Genomic DNA, 19,663 nt, shown 5'->3' with positions numbered 1-19,663 from the left:
GTTTTATAAATCTGCAGCTTATAGCTTCTATAATAATAATAATAACAACAATAATAATAATAATAATAACAACATGAAATCATATAAACATTACAAATAAAAAAAATGATTCATAATATTATATTTATTTATTTAACTTATAAACTTATTTGAAAAATCCCAAAATAACATATTGACTTTTAATGAATTCTCCTGAACTTTCCTGTTTTGAAATAAACAATATCAGTTGCATTTCAGCACGACTTCTGTATAATGGGGGTTAGTTAATCATCACTGTTGTTAAGCACAGTTTCAGAGACAGGATTATGCACTGTGTTGCTGAAGAGGAGGAGAAACACAAGCTTCCTACCTTCCACCTTGGCATATTCTGAGAGGCGCTGATAATTGACTAAAGCTGCCTGCTCCAGACACTTGCGGATCACAGCCTTTACCTCATCCTGAGGAACCGGGGTCACAATGTCCTTCATCAGGACCTGAAAAACATCACAAATCAACTGCATGCTCACTTTTGAGAGTAGCTGGGTTATTTAAACTTATAAAATATTTACTTATTCAATATAATTAACATAATAGCCCTCCTGTATTTTTAGTTACAATTATTTTCAATTACCAAGTTCTAAACAAGGACATTATTATTTAATAACTATTTTCTTCTGTAAAAAAGAGCCTTGTTTCATTTAGTTTGGCTGGAATAAAAACAGTTTATAAAAGAAAATGTCAATATTGTCAGGCCCCTAAATTGTTTTATTTTTTACAATTGGCTATAAAATAAACCACAGTTATCCCAGGACTTGCTTAAACTAACTTGAGTGACCTAAATTGCCTAGTTAAGTCTCTAAAGTGCGCTTTAAGCGGAATACTAGTATCTTGCAAAATAACTAGGAAAACATTTTGTACCTTCATCATGACAAAGAAAAAAATAAATTAGTTATTAAAATATTAGATTTTAAATGTGTTTAAAAATTAGCAGCACTTGGAAAATATCAGAAAAACTAAACTGTACATAAAATCACTTTGATTAATTAACACATAATAAACAGTTAATTTTATACTTTCAATATTGTCAATAAAATAGTTAATATTTTATCTTTATAATTATTTTGTTGCATTTTTATGTTTTAATAGCTTTTTATTTAATGTTAAAGTAAAAATATATTTTTTTATTTTGTTTACCATGATATATAATCAAATTATGTTTATAATATCTGAAAATAAACTGCTGAAATAAAATTCTCTTATTTAGTAAAAAGACTGAGTGCAAGATAAAACTGTTAAAGATAAGAACAGACCCTCTCAAGCAGTGACAACGTGGCTTTTAAGGCTCCCTCTGGCCGTCCAAATGGAAAGCAATACCTGTTAAAAGAACATATTACAGGCGGTTATAGTCTGCTTTTAAATACTAACACATTTAACATTGCTAGAAATCTCCATAAAGAACAAAAATATTCTTGTCCTTCATTTACAAGTACAGTTTTAGCTTATGTACACTCATGTGTGAAAGATAATTATTGGATATATAGTTTTACCCTGCATACAGTATATACAGTAAACACACATACATGCATACATACATACATACATACATACATACATACATACATACATACATACATACATACATACATACATACATACATACATACATACATACACATTTAGCTGTATATTTATGCATTAAAACTCTCAATTTCTCTGGATTTATTCTGTGAACAACTGTTGATAGTTCCTGCAAATTGGAAATAATATATACATTGTCATCTAGAGCATAAATTAACAAGTCAAAATAACAAAACTGTCTGACAGTGATGTACCTGAAGTGTGTGATCTGGTTTTCAAGCAGGACCCGCAGTCGTTCTTTGATTTCTTCAAAATGTTCTTTCTCATTGACTAAAACCGTACCGATTCCATCAGGCCTGATGGGAAACACACGTACGCACACACATACACACAAAGAAAACAAATAAATGCCACTGCTCCTCTCATTGTGATAACAAGAGGCACAGATACAATCGCAAGGTCTCATGAAGGATCTCAAACAGGCCACAGATGAATATTATACTCGCAGTATAAATGAAGTTCCACTTATGGCTGCCTTATTTAAGTGCACAGTTTAGAAAGTGTGTAGTGAGAGATTCCAGCAACTACAGTTACAAAAGGGAAAAAAAGACACTATGGGAATAAGACACTATTTATTTTTCCTAGAGGAGCCAAAATTATTATACTTTTCTATGCATTCATGTAATGTGTATAAGTTATATGGAGACTTTGCATGTACTATAATAACAATTCCTTACATTTATATAGGGCTTTTCTAGACACTCAAAGCACATTTTTGGGGGAAATCTCCTCATCCACCACTAGTGTGCAGCATCCATCTGGCTGACGCAACGGCAGCCATATTGCACCAGACCGCACACCACACACCAGCTGGTTGGTGGAGAGGAGACGTTATGATATGAGGATGATTATGAGGCCATGATGGACAGAGGCCAGTGGGCAAATTTGGTCAGGATGCCGGGGTTAAACCCCTACTCTTTTTCTAAAAATATTTTTAACAACCACAGAGAGTCAGGACCTCGGTTTAATGTCTCATCTGAAAGACGGCACTCACTGAGCAGTATAGAGTCTCCATCAATATACTAGGGCATTAGAAGCCACACAGACCAAACGTCAAGTGCCCCCTGCTGGTCTCATTAACACCACTTACGGCAGCAACCTAGCTTTCCCATGTGGTCTCCCATACAGGTACTGACCAGGAACAGCCCTGCTTAGCTTCAGTGGGCGACCATTTAGTCTGTAAATCTGGTATATCAGGTGTCTTTATGGAAGACTTTTGTGACTGTTTTCTTTTTTGTGGATGGAGGTGATAATGCAAAACAAAATCCTCCCTAAAACTACAAAAACAACCATGAAAGCAAAAACCACAAAACAAGACTACAAAAGCAACAAAGAAAACAACACACACACACACACACACACACACACCAAACAAATAAAAAAAAAAAACACCGACAAATCAAAAACAAAATAAAAACAAAGTCAACCCAACCACCCCACCACCCCACCCAAAAATAAAGCAAAACTAGGCTAAAAAAGCAAGACAAAATAGTTCAAACAAACAAGCAGACAAATAAATAAGTAGATAGATAAATAAATTGATCAATAAAATATAAAAATAAAAAAAAGACAGAGACAGACAGACAAACAGACAGACAGACAGACAGACAGACAGACAGACAGACAGACAGACAGACAGACAGACAGACAGACAGACAGACAGACAGACAGACAGACAGACAGACAGACAGACAGACAGACAGACAGACAGACAGACAGACAGACAGACAGATAGATAGATAGATAGATAGATAGATAGATAGATAGATAGATAGATAGATAGATAGATAGATAGATAGATAGATAGATAGATAGATAGATAGATTTACTTGGTCAGGCAAATGATTACAGCTTACTTGACATTTATATCAGTCACAGAAAAAAAGCAATAAACCAACTTCTATTAAGAAAAGACATTTATTAGTGATCATTTTAATCACTCTAAAATATGTGCAATTGTGCCATGCATTTTAGGTACTAATGTCTGCGGAATTGTGTGTATGTTTGTTTGTGTGTTTGTGCGTGTGCGTGTGTGTGTGTGTGTGCATGCGTGCGTGCGTGTGTGTGTGTGCGTGTGTGTGTGTGTGTGTGTGTGTGTGTGTTTGTCACCCTCTCCTCGGGCAAGGGTCTTTAAAAATGCCTAATCTCAAAACCACTCCCCAACCCCCGTCCATGGTCATGGCCAAAAAAAAAAAGTCCTTCCCAATACAAAGACATTGGTGGGGATAACGGTACCACAGACCCCTGCTGACAGCATTCAGAAGTTCAACCACTCACTACACACACACACACACACACACACAAGATTTTTACTGTGACTCCAAAACAGAGAGAAAAAGGCTGTGAAACAGACCATCTGATATGTCTAGTGCCACTTCTAAGCTTATTAGCCAAATGACCATGATGCACAGTGTTAATTCATGTTTAGTAAATGCACAAAAACTGATATTTGCAAAAATGTGCCAAACTGAAATTTGTTTTACCACAATTTACCATAAAATGAAGTCACACAATTTTCTTACTATTTACTCACACTCAATGCTTCTTGAGTTGAACATACAAACAAGATATGAAGAAGGAAAAAAAATCATAGTAAACATATGGAAGTCAATAGTTTCTTTTTACAAACAATATTTAGTATATCTTCCTATGTGTTCAGCTGAAGACAGAAACTCAAACAGGTTTGAAAAAAGTGGATGATGACTAAACGATAAACTCAAAACTGAGAGAGAGATAGTTAAAGAAGCGTCATCAAGGAACAGTAGCAACAAAACATGTCATTATTTTCAGACTTGTGATAAATTGTACTAACTCATTGTTTAAGGAAAGTAATGTCAGAACTGCTAGATAAAAACCAGAACTATGGGAGACAAACCTATAAATGCAAGAATTGCAAGAGAACAAGTCAAAACAAGATAAATAAAAACCAGGAGTGACAGAGAAAGTATAGAGAAACAATATAACAACACCTTAAAAATACAATATTATACTATATTGTATATATTTACACAGAAAAAACAAGTAATTGGATTTCCTTTTTTTAGGTAAGTGGTTGCAAACAATTACGATTGGCTAAATTTAAACAAACAAATTAAGTTAAACATTGCTAAATGTAATTTGTTTGTTTAAATTCAGAAATAGGCTTTGTGTCAGCTTTTTGATTTTAATAAATTTGTATTTTTGGAGCTTTGGTGTTGCCACCTTTGATAAATTTAATTTGCACCTCTTGCGTTTTTTGGCTGAGTACCCAATTAAGAGGGATGAGCGTGCTTTTGTCCAATTTTTCTTTGGTTAAATTTAGCACATATAAATAGTTTGTTACCATTTACTCTTTTTTATTTTTTTTGCTTCAATAAACTTTTAATTTGCTGCTTATTAAAAGTTAGTAAAGTAGATGTAATAAAGAGCCAAGAGACATGTTTAAAAGCAATTTCTTACATTTTTCTAATGTATTACAGAGAAAGCTTATAAATAAACAGTTGCAAGTCAATGAGGTAAATAAGATCACACTTTATTTTGATGTTCATTCTCACTTTTAATTAGCCATTAACTATGACTTTTGCATCAATAAACTCCATAAACCTAATTTGCTGGTTATTAAGCAGTAGTTATTAAGGTAGTAGTTAGATGTATGTAGGATTGGGGATGTAGAATAAGATTACACAGAATATGAACATTATAAATACTTATAAACAGCCAATATGTTGATCATAGGAGCAATTCCATGCAAATGTCAACCTTGCCATGAAAAAAATAAAAATTAAAAAATTAAAAAAGGTTTTCACCAAAATATTAAAACAGTTTCTATGTTTGTTGTGTAAGGAAGTATTTTACAGTACTTAATAAATGCTCAAACATGTCTCTGTCAATGTTTTCAAACATATTTGATTTCACAAAGTCACACAAGTAATAATGTCACATCTGTCAAAGATGTCACATCCATAACAAAGCTTTTTCATTATAAATGCAAACATTTTAATTAAAAATAAAATCAATATTTTTTGTTCTATAGTGAGCCAACTCTTATCCTTTTTATTATCATTGTTTCTTTTGGGTTGTGCAGTTTAATTCACATAATTTCTACAAAGTATGTTGTATACTGGAAAATCGCAGATTTTTGGTCACATCCATAATGCATGCTTACTTTCCTCATTTATAATTTAAAACATGTTTACAGATTGATATTTTTCTGATCCCATAACTCTGTGGTTAGTTGTTTTGAAAAATATAAACAGATGTTTTGATATAATGTTAACCTGTACTAGATTTTACCGTAAATAAGCCATTAGTTAACAGTGAGAATTAGTACTGTAGTTAAACTGAGGTGTTAAGAATTTCTACATAAAACCTTATTCATGCAACTGATCTTGCTTAATTGATAAGAGAATGGCTAGTTATATACATCTCTCATGTACAACTAGGTATTTTTGTGAACCAGAGGGGGCGAGCTGGTCACCAGCCCCCCCAAAAAACCCTACAGAGCGATGGGCCCTGTCTGGTGTGTGTTCCCCCTTGAAATCCCTGCCCCCTTCTCTGGCTTCTCCCCTGCTGTCCTTCAGCGTGTGCAGGCCTGACGAGGAGCGTGTCATGTCTCCTGCTCCTCAAACTGCTGTCAGGCCGGCCCGCGCCTCCACTGTCACATACACTCTGCTCACAGCCCTGCTTTCGTCTACCATGTCACAAATGATAAGGAGTCGGGCCCTTTAGTCCCATTCTGCATAAGCGTGTGTGTGTGTTTTTGTGTTAAACTGCGTGCAGGTGACATACGTCGGCTGTGAGTGTGTTTCTGTTCTAGCTGTGTGTCACAACAAAACTGATGGATAAAAGATGGACTAGCGAGAAGACATTATAGGTTTTTGTGTGTCAGGGAAGACGGTAAAACAGAAAATGTAAATAATAGAATAAAACAATTATCCCTAAAACAAAAATAGCACAAATAGAAAACAAATTGAAAAATAAAACAAGGCTACAAATACAAAGCAAGCTACAAAAATAAATAACAATAGCAGATTAGTTTACTTTTTGATTAGATTACTTTTTTATCAAAATCACAAAAAAACTACAAAAAATAAAATAAAATAAAAATAAATAAATAAAACCCACAACCACACAAACATGTACAGTACACACAACCACAAAAGAAAAATAATTTTCTCAATGCAATGAAAATCGCAATACCATGGTATTGCCAACATTGTACTATGAAACTGTTTCATTTATATCAGGGATGTCCAGATTCGATGAAGTGATCGGAAATCAGGACAGATCACAAGGTTTCAGACTCCATCGGAATCAGACGTTACCTCCCGATCAGAACTTGAATATGTATATATTCTAATTATTTTGAACACATCTATAGTTATGCTTAGTTATGCATTGGCACAGAGTTAGACCTCTTTTTAACTGGCAGAGACGCTATTGGTGAAATACCTGCAAAGTAGAACACAGAAGCACCTTGAAGCAGAAAGAGCGAGTATGTCTGCGGTCAGGATGTATTGTAAAATTGATGACGACAGCGATGCCATAGCAAACTGTGAGATATGTAAATTGGGATTGCCTGCTGAGTATTTTAAGTTGAGGTGCTTTTTGTTTTTATATTGGATTTTTAAAATATGTACCCAAAAGTTAAGAATTTATGCTATTTATTACTTGATTGTTCAAGCTACCTAACAGAAGCATATCATATCTTTATAAAAGTATCGGATCGGGTTTCGGTATCAGTAGATCCTCAAATGACTTGGACATGGGGACAAAAAAACCTGATCGGCACATCCCTAATTTATATACATTTAAAATATTATATTATTATCACTTTTAAACAATATTATTTAATGTGGCCCTGGAGTCTGGATCACAAAACAAGACAAATTTACATTTACATTTAGTCATTTAGCAGACGCTTTTTGATTAGATTTTTTTTTCTTTTATGCCTCAAATCACAAGAACATTAAGAAAAGATCTTCCATTAACATGTTAATTTCTTATTGTAACATATCAAAACTTGATTTTCAATTAGTAATATGCATTCTAAGCACTTTGTCTAGACAAATAAATGCAATTTTCTGAGTATTTAGATTCCAGATTTGCATCATTAATTGGCAGCACTTTAGAATAATGGTCCATTAGTTAATGTAACGTTGAGTAAGTATAAATAATCTTGTAGTTTGATAATGAAGTTTGTTATTTGCCTAGCAAATTACAATAGGCTACAGTTTTTGCTAATGATATTATTATTATTATTATTATTATATTATGATTATTTGTATTTTAAAATAAATATTTGTCATATTTCTTTAGTGTAAATAATTGCACAAAAAGTTTGCTTATGATGACCATCCGACAAGCTAATTCAGCTAAAAATAGTGCTTAAAATGTCACCTAAATTCAGTACTTAAATCTCATAATTAAATAGAAAATGAGGCGAATAACTGTAAAGAGGTACAGTTTTTTGAGAAAAAAAAACACCACTTGCGCCGGGCTGGCTACGCGCCTGCTAATGCAAGCAAGTTGTGCTTGTTAACATTAATTAATGAACAGTGAGTTAACATTAGCTAACATGAACTATAACATTTTTTCAACTTAAATAACTAATATTAATGTCAACAAAGATTATAAATACAGCAATAAATGTATTACTAATTGTTTGTTCATGTTATTAAATACATTAACATTAACCAATGGACCATTAATTCTAAGGTGTTACCCAAAACCTTTCATGATCTATAAATCTTAATTAAAAAATATATATATATATATACAATATCACTATGACTGTTTGTGTACCCTGCCTACAAAGATATATTCTATTGCAGACAATAATAACCCACATGCTAAACAAAAGATTTTGTTCTCCCACACTAATTCCATTTTTGATCCCTTTATTAACACTACACATCCTCATGCATATTCATAATAGCGTGTTATGAGATAGGATTATCCAGATATGGTAATGGTGCAGTAGCATCATGTCAAACAGCATTACAGAGCCACGGTCGCCATCTGTAACACTTGTAGATTATTTGGCTTTAAATATACATCAGAATAGCAGTCCAGTGCCAAGAGGTTAAGATTGAGGGCCATGTCAGCTATAAAGAGCGTGTTTGGCTGGACGTGAGGTTTTGGCACAAGCATGGGCCTCGGACAGTTTGGAAAGAGAGATGGAGAGACAGAGCAATGACCTGTCATCCTGTCAGCCATGACCTTAAGGCAGCATCCATAGTGTCCCTCGCTCTTTCTCTTTCTTTAGCCGTCATGTTTCTCACTGGTTCGACACATGTCTATCACTTTCTGTTTGCCTGCTCATCCTCATTTTTCTCTCTCTCACTGTCACACAAATATAAATTCAGGCATGCGGTGGAGTCTAAATGCTTCAGCTACAAGATTTTAAAAAAAAAATAATTAAAATTAAATAAATAAATAAATAAATAAAATAATAGTTCTACGTAATTTTGTGAGATATGGACCAAAAACTGTAAGAAATGAAAAAAAAAGTAAGAAAGCCTATTAAGTCACAAATGCAAGAAAAAAAAGTCACAGTTCTTAGAAAAAAGTCCTAATTGTGAGGTATGAACTCAAAAGTCAGATTTGTGAGAAACTTATTTTAAAAAGTCAGAAATATATACAAGAAAGCTTACAAGATATAAGCTCAACATTACGAGAATTTAATTCAGAAATGGCGAGATACATCAAAAAGTATTTCCACAGTGCTCAGGATAATTGAGTTCACCCTATTTTGAAAATGAATAATTTGACCCATTTCTCAGTGAACATAGGCAATGTATTTTGGTACATTTATATATTTTAGTCACCCAACATATTTAGAAATTGAAAGATAATACAATTAAATTCAAGTAAAATATGCAAAAAGAAATTACAACCTAAAAAATCTCAACTAAATTTTTAAATTTTTTTTGCTTCACTTGATTTTTCCTCTTTTTAAATTTGTATTTAATATTTTTCGATAACATATAAATTTGGGTCTGCTAGTTTTTGGACTGTTATCGTAAGTTATCTTGTTAGATAAGCTCCAGATTTGGCTTCAGTACTGACTAATCTAATAATCTATATGCACAAATATAATATTGTAAAGCTTCATATTAAAACTATGAATTTTAAAGATAGATTTAAAAGGGAGGTAATTATACTGTATATGTTGAGCACTGTATGTATGTGTGTGTGTGAAATTATATATTTTAATATATAAATATGCCAAATACAGAAAAGTTGAAATGGTAAAACTTTACCTCAGATTTAACTTAAAAAATAATGTCATAATTCTTTTTTTTTTTTTTTTTTTTAGATTTTTTTAGATATAAACTCACAAAGTCTGAAAACTCAGAAAATCTCAAAATTAGAATTATAAATACAAGTTATTATACATAAAAATGTCACAATTGGGCGATGTAAACTAAGAACTGAGAAATAAGTCAGAATTGCAAGAAAGCCTAAAATCTATAAGACATAATTACTAATAGATAATAATAATTAAGGATGCTCTGATCAGTATCGGCCGATAATCACATTCAGTGATTCGATCGGTACTCGCCAATCTGGCTGATCTCATGACTGATCGCAGAGTATCGCCCGATAGTCACATTCAATGACTCGATCGGTACTTGCCAATCTGGCTGATCTCATGACCGATCACAGGTGGTAAGTTGAAGAGTTTACACACAGAGGAATTTTTTTATCTGTGTTGTATTATTTTCTGTAAAGCTGCTTCTGGCCATAGCATGTCCACACTAAATGATTATAAGAGACGTGTTCAAGGGATTACATCCTTAATTGATTCTCTGGAGTCATCTTAGAGAGAAAATGTACTTAATGCTTGAGCATCAGAATGCTCTGTATCGTCTGATCACCAAGACAAGGAACTGGTTCTCCGTATCGGCTGCAAAAATCATGATCGGAGCATAATAATATTATATTTTATTACAATTATTTTGAATAAACTTATATGTAACAAAATCTAAATGGTAAGGTATAAATTTAATTTAATTTTTATTAAAAAAAAATCAATAAAGTCATAAGAAAGACAGTCGTAAGAAAACCTAATAACTTTAGAGATCATAAAATTGTATATTTGCTACTGTATACCTCACAATACAGAGTTCCCTCTCTAAACTGTGAGAAAAAAGCCTAAATGTAAGGCAAAATTAATTAGCAGAAATCATTAGTCATCATCAGATGTTGTCAGATTTTTTTATCAATGCTCACAATAATCTAACAATTAGGACCTTTTTTTCTTTAAATTGTGACTTTACATGTTTAAAGAAATTTCACAAGCCATCTCAGATTAAAAACTGTACACTATATAAAGCTGCTATTTTGCACACTATAAAAATAGGAAATAAAACCAACAAATAGAATAAAACGCAAGACACAAAACAACGAATAATGCTATAAACAAAAACAATGTAAAAATTGCCCCTCACTCACATTTCCCCAGTTTCACAGGTTAAGGGTGAAGCTTACTGTTCACCCAGACCAAAAAGAGGCCTGCATTTAAATTCTCACCTTCTGGAGCCTGTGAGCACCTGCGACTTTTTTCTCCAGACCTCCATGATTCTGTTCTCTTTTTTAGAGGGGGTCAAGGGCTCAGGGGGGGAGGGAAACAGAGAACTAAGTAGCTCCGTCTCTGATACGGGCCATTTCAGAAGCTCAGTCACTCTTTGGCTTCAAATCACACACACACACACACACACATATGTTCATTCATAAAGGTGCACATTCACAAAGGTTATCGAAAGATGGTGTGAGGGTAAACGAGAAACAAAAGAAGAAGAGAAATAACATAAATCATGCAGAAAACAATGAGAATAAAAAAAACAGGCAGAAACTAAAAATAAATAAATAAACATTTAATTAAAGAAATGATCTGAATGTTAGTCACGAAAGAAAAAAATAAGATTACATATAAATAAAATATACTGCATACAATAATAAGAAGACTAAAATGTGAGGAGATTGTGAATGTTGGGGACAGTAATCCACTTTCTATGTTGTTTACAAATCAGCCCAATGCAAAAGGAAGCAGGAATTCTTTCTCATAGGTCCAGATAATAAAAATAATAAAACAATATCACTAAAAAGGTCAAATCAAAAGAGCACAAATCAACTAAATAGAGATTTAACAGTATTAGTTGTTTATTTACTTTTGTGTTTGATAAATGACCTTTTCATTAAAACAAATATTTGGATATTTCTTATGTTACATTTTATGTAAAACTATTTATCATACTCTATACTACTATACTAATATAATAACTGATTAATGAATTAGGAAGAAGCTATTTTGTTCTTCAAAAAAAAAAAATCAGAATGAGGATTATATCTGAAAATATGATGATGGTGATGATGATTACTATCATTAGTATCTTACCATCTTACCACTTTATTTATTTATTTGTACATATGTTGTACATCTGTAAATATAAACTACAGGTTTGGGGTCAGTAGGATTTTTAAATGTTTTAAAATAAGCTTCACCTGCTCACCAAGGCTGCTTTTATTTATTCAAAAATACGGTATTATAATTGAATTTAATAATTAATTCTAGTGATTTTAATTATGAATTTTCAGCTTTATTGCTCCAGTCTTCAGAGTCAAATGATCCTTCAGAAATCACTCTAATATTATTATTATTATTATTATTATTATTATTATTATTATTATTATTATTATTATTATTATTATTATTATTATTATTATTTATGGTAATAGTAATAAAAGCAATAATGATTAAAGTAATAATTTTATTTGAAATTACATACAATAAGTGATAAATAAATATTAAATTAATAAGTATTTAACAATTTAGCAACTTTTTTTACATTTAATAAATGCCACCTTACTAAACAGAACAATTAAAAAAAAAAAAAAACATGAAAAACCTGACCCCAAGCTTTTGATCGGTATGTATGTTTATTTGTTTATTTGTAAATAAAATATATTATATATAATATCTTAAAATATGTGTCTCTATATAAAAATGTTTTTGATGAAAAACTAATAAGCCACATGCAAAAGGAATCAGAGCACAAGCAAAAGTTAAAGATAGTGGCTATACTATTTATTCATTTGTTAGCTTATCTTTATTTACTTTTTTATTTAAATAGTGTCTGCTAATAGCCATTTTGTTACATTGCAATGTTTAAATTAATGTTTTTATTATATACAGTGGGTGAAATAAGTATTGAACAAACCACCATTTTCCTCAGAAAACACATTTCTAAAGGTGCTGTTGAATTGAATTTTTCACTGGATGTTGGTAGCAACAAAAGAAATCCATATATGCGAAGAAAACAAAACGAATTAGTTTACAAATAAAGTTATGTGCAATAACTAGAAATGACACAGGGATAAAGTATTGAACACATGAAGAAAGGGAGGTGTAGACAGACAGTAAAAGCCCATAAAGAAGCTAAAATTCTAGAAGTTATTCAGCAACCCCCTGCCCTTCATCATTGTAAATGAAAATTATCTGCTTCGGGCCAACATCTACATTACCAGGATGATTGAGGTGAGAACAGGGTGAACATTTTAGCAAGACAATGATTCAAAACACAGCCAAGAAAACTCTTAAATGCTTTCAGAAAAAAAGAAAATCAGGCTGTAGAATGGCCCAGCCAATCACCCGACTTGAATCCAATTGAAAATACAAAATGAAGATCAGATATGAAAGCCGAGACCCACAGAACCATCAAGATTTTTACACTCCATTGCCGTCTGTGAAAACAATCACTTGAGAGATTCATGTCTCGATTTATTCTCCATATGAGAGTTGTCTTTAAGTTGCTATAACCAAAATGCCTTTTATATAAAGTATTAAATACATTTCAGTAGTTCACTGTAGATTTCCTTCTGTCATTCCATTGTTATTACTCATAACTAATACTACAGATTTGTTTTGTTTTGTTTTATTTTAATGTTTGTATTGTTTGGGTTTTGGGTTTTACCAAAATCTGGTTCAATTCCATGTCAACAGCTCCTTCAGAAATATTATTCCCAGTAACAAACATGGCATGCAATACTTATTTCCTCCACTGTATATGTATATATTTAAATAACCAGGGGATGTGAAATGTTAAAGGGAACTGTAGTTACTCCGAAGACTCCTGTGAACCAAGTAATGAGGCAACTTGAGCTTCTTGTAAGAGCTCTGATACTGCTGTGCATTTCTGGGAGAGAATCATTACCTGACTCCACAAATCTGTAAAAAGAAAGGATGGAGTTTCCACAAATAATGGAAAAATAGATCCATTTGCCAGCCCAAGGTAGAGTGTATGCGCTCTTTTTTGTTTTACTTTACCTCTCTTTGTGACCATGAGTGGACAGTGGATGTATAGACAGATAAAAAGGCAGGACGGTGAAGAGGGATGGAGGGATTTTAGGAGGAGGAGAGCAGACAGAGCTTTAGGCGAGAGTACAGGATGAATGACAGAGAGAGAACATGAGAGATAAATGATTTGAGAATTAATGTGCTTACAAATGAGAATGAACTGAAGTGGCTGTTAAGAAAGAGGGTGAGAAATAGATCAAGAGTGTGAGAGCGGTGATACCTGTTGCCATGAACATGAGAGGCGCAGAAGGCAAAGCTGTAGTGCAGTAGTGTGGGGTCGATCATGGATCCTTTCTCTGCCCTCTCGAGCAGATCACTCAGGTAACACAGGTGCCTGTGACAACCCCGAACTCCATACCTGGCGCAGTACTCATCTAATACAAACACCTGGCCTGGACTGAACCAACCCTGAGACACACAATCAGGCACTGTTTACACTAATGCACTTCGTTTTGGGAGAGAAAGAAAGATAAAACTGATAGAAAAGCTGACTTACCAAGCAGGAGTAGGAATCATTGAGTCTGTGGTCCAATGTGAGCCGCTGAACCATCTCAAATAGGGAAGAGTGGTCAAAATTGCAAGGATTGGCGGAGATGAACTCATCCATTCCATGTTTCTGAGCTCGGTCTGCATCTGTGTGTATGTGCGCATGTTAGTATATGTAGACAGAGACAAGCTTAAAAAAATAGTAACATAAAACAGGTCCTTATTCTCTAACCTGAGCCAGATGTCAGCCAAAAAATTGTCAACTTTTACTTTAATAACTTCCGAACCAAGGTGCATTACAAGCAATGCTCGAAATACAAAATAAAAAAGTGCTCGTGCTTAGGTGTGTAAATGTATACAATAATATGTTAATGTGTGTGTTTTTTCAAGTTACCTCAAACAACAACGACATGACTTTGTAATTTTTTATATAACATATTTGTAATGGTAACACTTTAGTTACAGTTCATGCTATTAACTACCAGCTTCTTACCTGCCTATTGCTAATCAGAATCAGTTTTATTGCCTTTACACACACAAGGAATTTGTTTTGGCTACAGAAGCTTCCAGTGTACATAAAGTAAAGTGACAAGTGTCAAAAAAGTATTGCACATGTTTATTGCACGGTAGGGGAATATTTAACTGTTCATGAGGTAAATGGTTTTTGTGCTTAGTGCTCTGTAGCGCTGACCAGACGGTAACAGTTCAAACAGGAAGTGTGCTGGATATATAGGGGTCCAGAGTGATTTTGCATTTAGATTTTAACTGTTCACTAGTAGCTATAAAGTATAAACTTGATCTCTAATCCTACTCAAAACCTAAACCCAACTTTTATCTTACTAATTATTAAAAAACAGCTAATTAGTAGTTTATGAAGCAAGTAGCATTAGATAATGGTTTGTTAATGCCTGAATTGTGACCTAAACTAAAATGTAACCTTTGTATTTATACAAGGTAACTCTTTACAATAAGATTAATGTCAGTGAAAGCATTTACTAACATGAACAAACTATGAACAATACATTTATTACAGTATTAGTTCATATTTTAACTGCCTGCTCTATCAAATGGTTGACCACAAATTGTTTTAAATAATGACTGTTAAAGTAAAAAAAACCAATATCCTGCTGCACTACTACACTTGATTTAGGTTTTATTGTTAAAAAATAAATAAATAAATACAGGAAAAGGTGTTAAACGGAATCTGAAATATTTGACGGCATACTTTACAAAAATAAAGATAGTTTAGTATTCAAAAATGTTTTATTTTGATTATGTTTTTAAATAAATCGGTCTTACACTTCATATTTTATTATTTTCATAGTATATGTATTAATTCCAGTACTTTTGCCATAAACTGACATATCTACTATTGGGTGGAGGCTGATATTTTAAAAATTATGCAGATAAAAAAATGCATTGAGTGTGTTAAATAGAGACATTAAGAGTTAAGAAATGCAATCCAATTTTTTTTTCTAGACGGGGCAGTTAAAGGGTCAATGTTAGTTTATGAAAATACAGTTGTCCATTGTTAGTTCACGTTAGCTCAAGGTGCATTAACTAATGTTAACAAACCTGGATTTGGATTTTATTAAAGCATTAGTAAATGTTAAACTATGATTAATAAATGGTATACAAGTATTGTTCATAGTTAGTTCATAAATACATTAAATGAAACCTTATTGTAAAGTGTTACCATTATATGAATATATATATATATATATATATATATATATATATATATATATATATATATATATATATATATATATATATATATATATATATATATACATACATACACACACACACATATATATGTATTATTTATAATAATACATATATATGTGTGTGTGTATATAATTTAAATAAAGTATATATTGTAGAACTATATAAATAATTGTTAACAATGGATTTAACATTGCTTAAATAAAATATAGGAAGCTCATTTTAATACACCGAATACAATTTATTCTAATCACTTTAATTCAACAACAAAACAACATTTAAATTAAGTTGGAGTTAAAGAAAAGGACCACATTTATATGTTACAATATACTTTAATTAAAAAAATAATTAATTAAAAGAGCAAACCATAGAGTCAATCAATAAATGATTAATCCAACCCACCACATTTCAATGAAATAGTACGCCATCATCATTATTTATATGATGTGCTTATATATTTCCACTAATGGTAATCCGTCTGAGCCGGTGCTCCTGTCTGACCCTCCAAATCAAACAAGAACTCCCCACTAATGTTCTTCTCCTCCCTCTCCATTCATTGCTCTGTCCACAGGCCTCTGCCCCCCTCAGGACAGCCCTAATTAAAGAAGCCCAGCGCCTCTAAACCCCGGACCGGCCACCGAGGCCCCCTGCCCTCGCTATCTTTTGTCCATTAAAGAGACTAAATAAATTCAACAACACATTTTCACTTTCCTCTGCAGTCGGTAAGCTTAGGTATTACATCTGGGCCTGGACAAATAAGCAGGGCCGTTTCTTAATCCTGCCACTGGTCAGGGGCTATTCTTATTTTAATGGCCCATTTCAGACAGAGGCTTTAAGGCTATACTGTATGATTGAGTCACTGAGCAGAAACCTCCTGCTTTACATCTCAAATCAACAAGACTTACACTGCTTAGCTCAGACGGGATAAATGATGATTGATGAGCGCTTCAATTTCCATCCATCCATCCATCCATCCATCCATCCATCCATCCATCCATCCATCCATCCATCCATCCATCCATCCATCCATCCATCCATCTATTCATCCATTCATCCATTCATTCAATCCATCCATTCATCCAATCCATCAAATCCATCCATTCATCCATCCATCCATCAATCTCTCCATCCATCAATCCATCCATCCTATCCATCCATGCAAGTTCTGATAATCTAAAACCATATAATGCCATATCAGCAGCATTGGAAAATTATGCCAAAACTAAACTAATTATTCTATATATATAACACATAATCATATCAGTTTCTTAACAAACATTCAATGTACAAAAAAAACCATACAAATAGCATCAACACTGAAAATGTTTTTTTTTACGATCTTTACTTTGATTAAAGAACAATTTTCTAAAATTCCTCGAGAAGACACCTTTTCAAACAATTCCATTACATTTCCCATGTGTACTAAAATATTTTTTATCACCAAAATTATCTTACACAAGTCACAAATCGTTTTTTCTTCCCCTTTCAATAAATATGAGTGTGTTAGTCTTGAGTGTCTGATTCTACATCTCGTATGTACAACCTGGTCATGTCTATTTTGAAAATTTTTATTATTTCTTTCATTTACAAATAGATTCATTTCATACAATTTGTTGTTTAGGCATTCTCATTCCATTTGCCATTTCTCATTAATATACAGATTTAAAACATTATTTTAAATCTTTCCAACCGTAGGGCTTCCTTAACTGCTTTATTTGCACGTTCATTTCCAAGGAATGCAATATGACCAGTTATCCAGCTGAAAAGAAATCAAAGTCATATTTCTTTATAATGTCCACTTTTTCTATTATAAAAATCTTAGGATTATATCATCATGACAAAGATGCCTGCTATCTTATCTATCTATCTATCTATCTATCTATCTATCTATCTATCTATCTATCTATCTATCTATCTATCTATCTATCTATCTATCTATCTATCTATCTATCTATCTATCTATCTATCTATCTATCTATCTATCTATCATCTATCTATCTATCTATCTATCTATCTATCTATCTATCTATCTATCTATCTATCTATCTATCTATCTATCTATCTATCTATCTATCTATCTATCTATCTATCTATCTACAGTATCTATCTATCTATCTATCTATCTATCTATCTATCTATCTATCTATCTATCTATCTATCTATCTATCTATCTATCTATCTATCTATCTATCTATCTATCTATCTATCTATCTATCTATCTATCTATCTATCTATCTATCTATCTATCTATCTATCTATCAATATACATTTTTTTCAACACATTTTTCAACATAATCGTTTACAAGGTTTGTAATAAATCATTTCTTGTTGTCTTTTTTTTTCATGATGCCAGTACATAATACAGTACATAATGTGTAGGTTAACTATAGGAATTGCACATTCTGTTATCTCCAACTGAAGGGTTACCTAGGCTGCTTTATCTATACGCATATTCACTACTGAATCCCATATGACCAGGTATTTAGCAGAAATAAATATCAAAGTCTTTTTTCTTTAAAAAGTAAATTTCTATTATGCTAAAAATCATAGGATAATCAGTTTTCATAGGTTCAAGTGCTTGTTAACAGAACATACAATCTGTGCAAAGTTAAAACTGACATTGCTGTTCTTATTCTATTTGTTCCAGAGCTAAAAGCAGTGCACAAGCCTGTTAAACATCACTTGAGAAACATCTAAAAAAATTCATATTAAATAGTTTCACAAGAGGGCTAATAATTTTGACTGTATATACTGTAAAACTGCATGATCAATTGATCACAACATGTTTTTTGAATGAACTCAACTTATTAAAATAATATAACAATATATCTAAACTTAATTATGACCTGTTTTAAGTGTTCATAGATTTAATTTAGCATTAGCTTAAATGACCAGTACATTAAACTCTTTACTCAGTTCTATACTTGCGTGTTATATTGTTGTCAGTTCATGCCATCATAAGATATCCAAACACATAAGTTGAAGCCAAATCAGCCACAGGTCATTAAGGTGACAGTGTCGCTCCTGTATCTGGTATATGAGCCTGTCACGTCTCTCTGACACTGGATTTGAGGGGAAGCTCTCTGGACAGTAACACACAATGACATTATTCTGCTCTGTCCGAGCGGGCCAGAGGACAAGTGACACTGATTGATGGATTCTTTTCATTTATAGATCCCCTCTCTTTCTCTTTCTCTGGAAAGTCCCAACAGCATTTGAGGCTATTTAGTGCTCACGTTTAGTTTTTTTTTTTATTATTATTATTATTTCTGTGCAAGCACACACAATGGGTGGATTGGGCATCTGGGATTCAGCCCAGGGCCGACATGAGCTGAAGGGTCGAGCTGACAGGATGGGAGGCCCTCTGTGAGTGAGGGACGGATGGATGGATGGAGGAAGGGCTGACAGCAGAGATGGACTTTATTAAGTGCTTTCTAATTTAATCTGCTTCTGAACATGGTTTCCAACAATATGGCTGGCTTCATCAGGCCT

The 19,663-nt window shown here is 32.7% G+C and overlaps 1 protein-coding gene across 19 annotated transcripts in view; it reads right to left on the bottom strand.

The window, feature by feature from the left end:
- The window catches only part of cadpsa (Ca2+-dependent activator protein for secretion a), a 246,296-nt gene that overhangs the window by 72,467 nt on the left and 154,166 nt on the right, over positions 1-19,663 (bottom strand). For 9 of the 19 annotated variants that reach the window (XM_087273547.1, XM_087273529.1, XM_087273530.1 and 6 more), the window contains exons 13-18: positions 14,454-14,590; positions 14,178-14,365; positions 11,134-11,292; positions 1,812-1,913; positions 1,290-1,353; positions 350-473 (exon numbers count right to left, since the gene is read on the bottom strand). In XM_087273547.1, coding sequence (XP_087129673.1) covers positions 350-473; positions 1,290-1,353; positions 1,812-1,913; positions 11,134-11,292; positions 14,178-14,365; positions 14,454-14,590 — 774 coding nt within the window. Of the gene's footprint in view, positions 1-349; positions 474-1,289; positions 1,354-1,811; positions 1,914-11,133; positions 11,293-13,886; positions 14,030-14,177; positions 14,366-14,453; positions 14,591-19,663 lie in introns of those variants that run through there. The other 10 variants (XM_087273541.1, XM_087273535.1, XM_087273542.1 and 7 more) reach the window with 2 other exon arrangements.

This window comes from Danio rerio, chromosome 11 (genome assembly GCF_052040795.2).
Source record: "Danio rerio strain M-AB ecotype USA chromosome 11, GRCz13ab, whole genome shotgun sequence".
NCBI classification, from domain to species: domain Eukaryota; kingdom Metazoa; phylum Chordata; class Actinopteri; order Cypriniformes; family Danionidae; genus Danio; species Danio rerio.
This window is presented reverse-complemented; position numbering and strand designations above follow the sequence as displayed.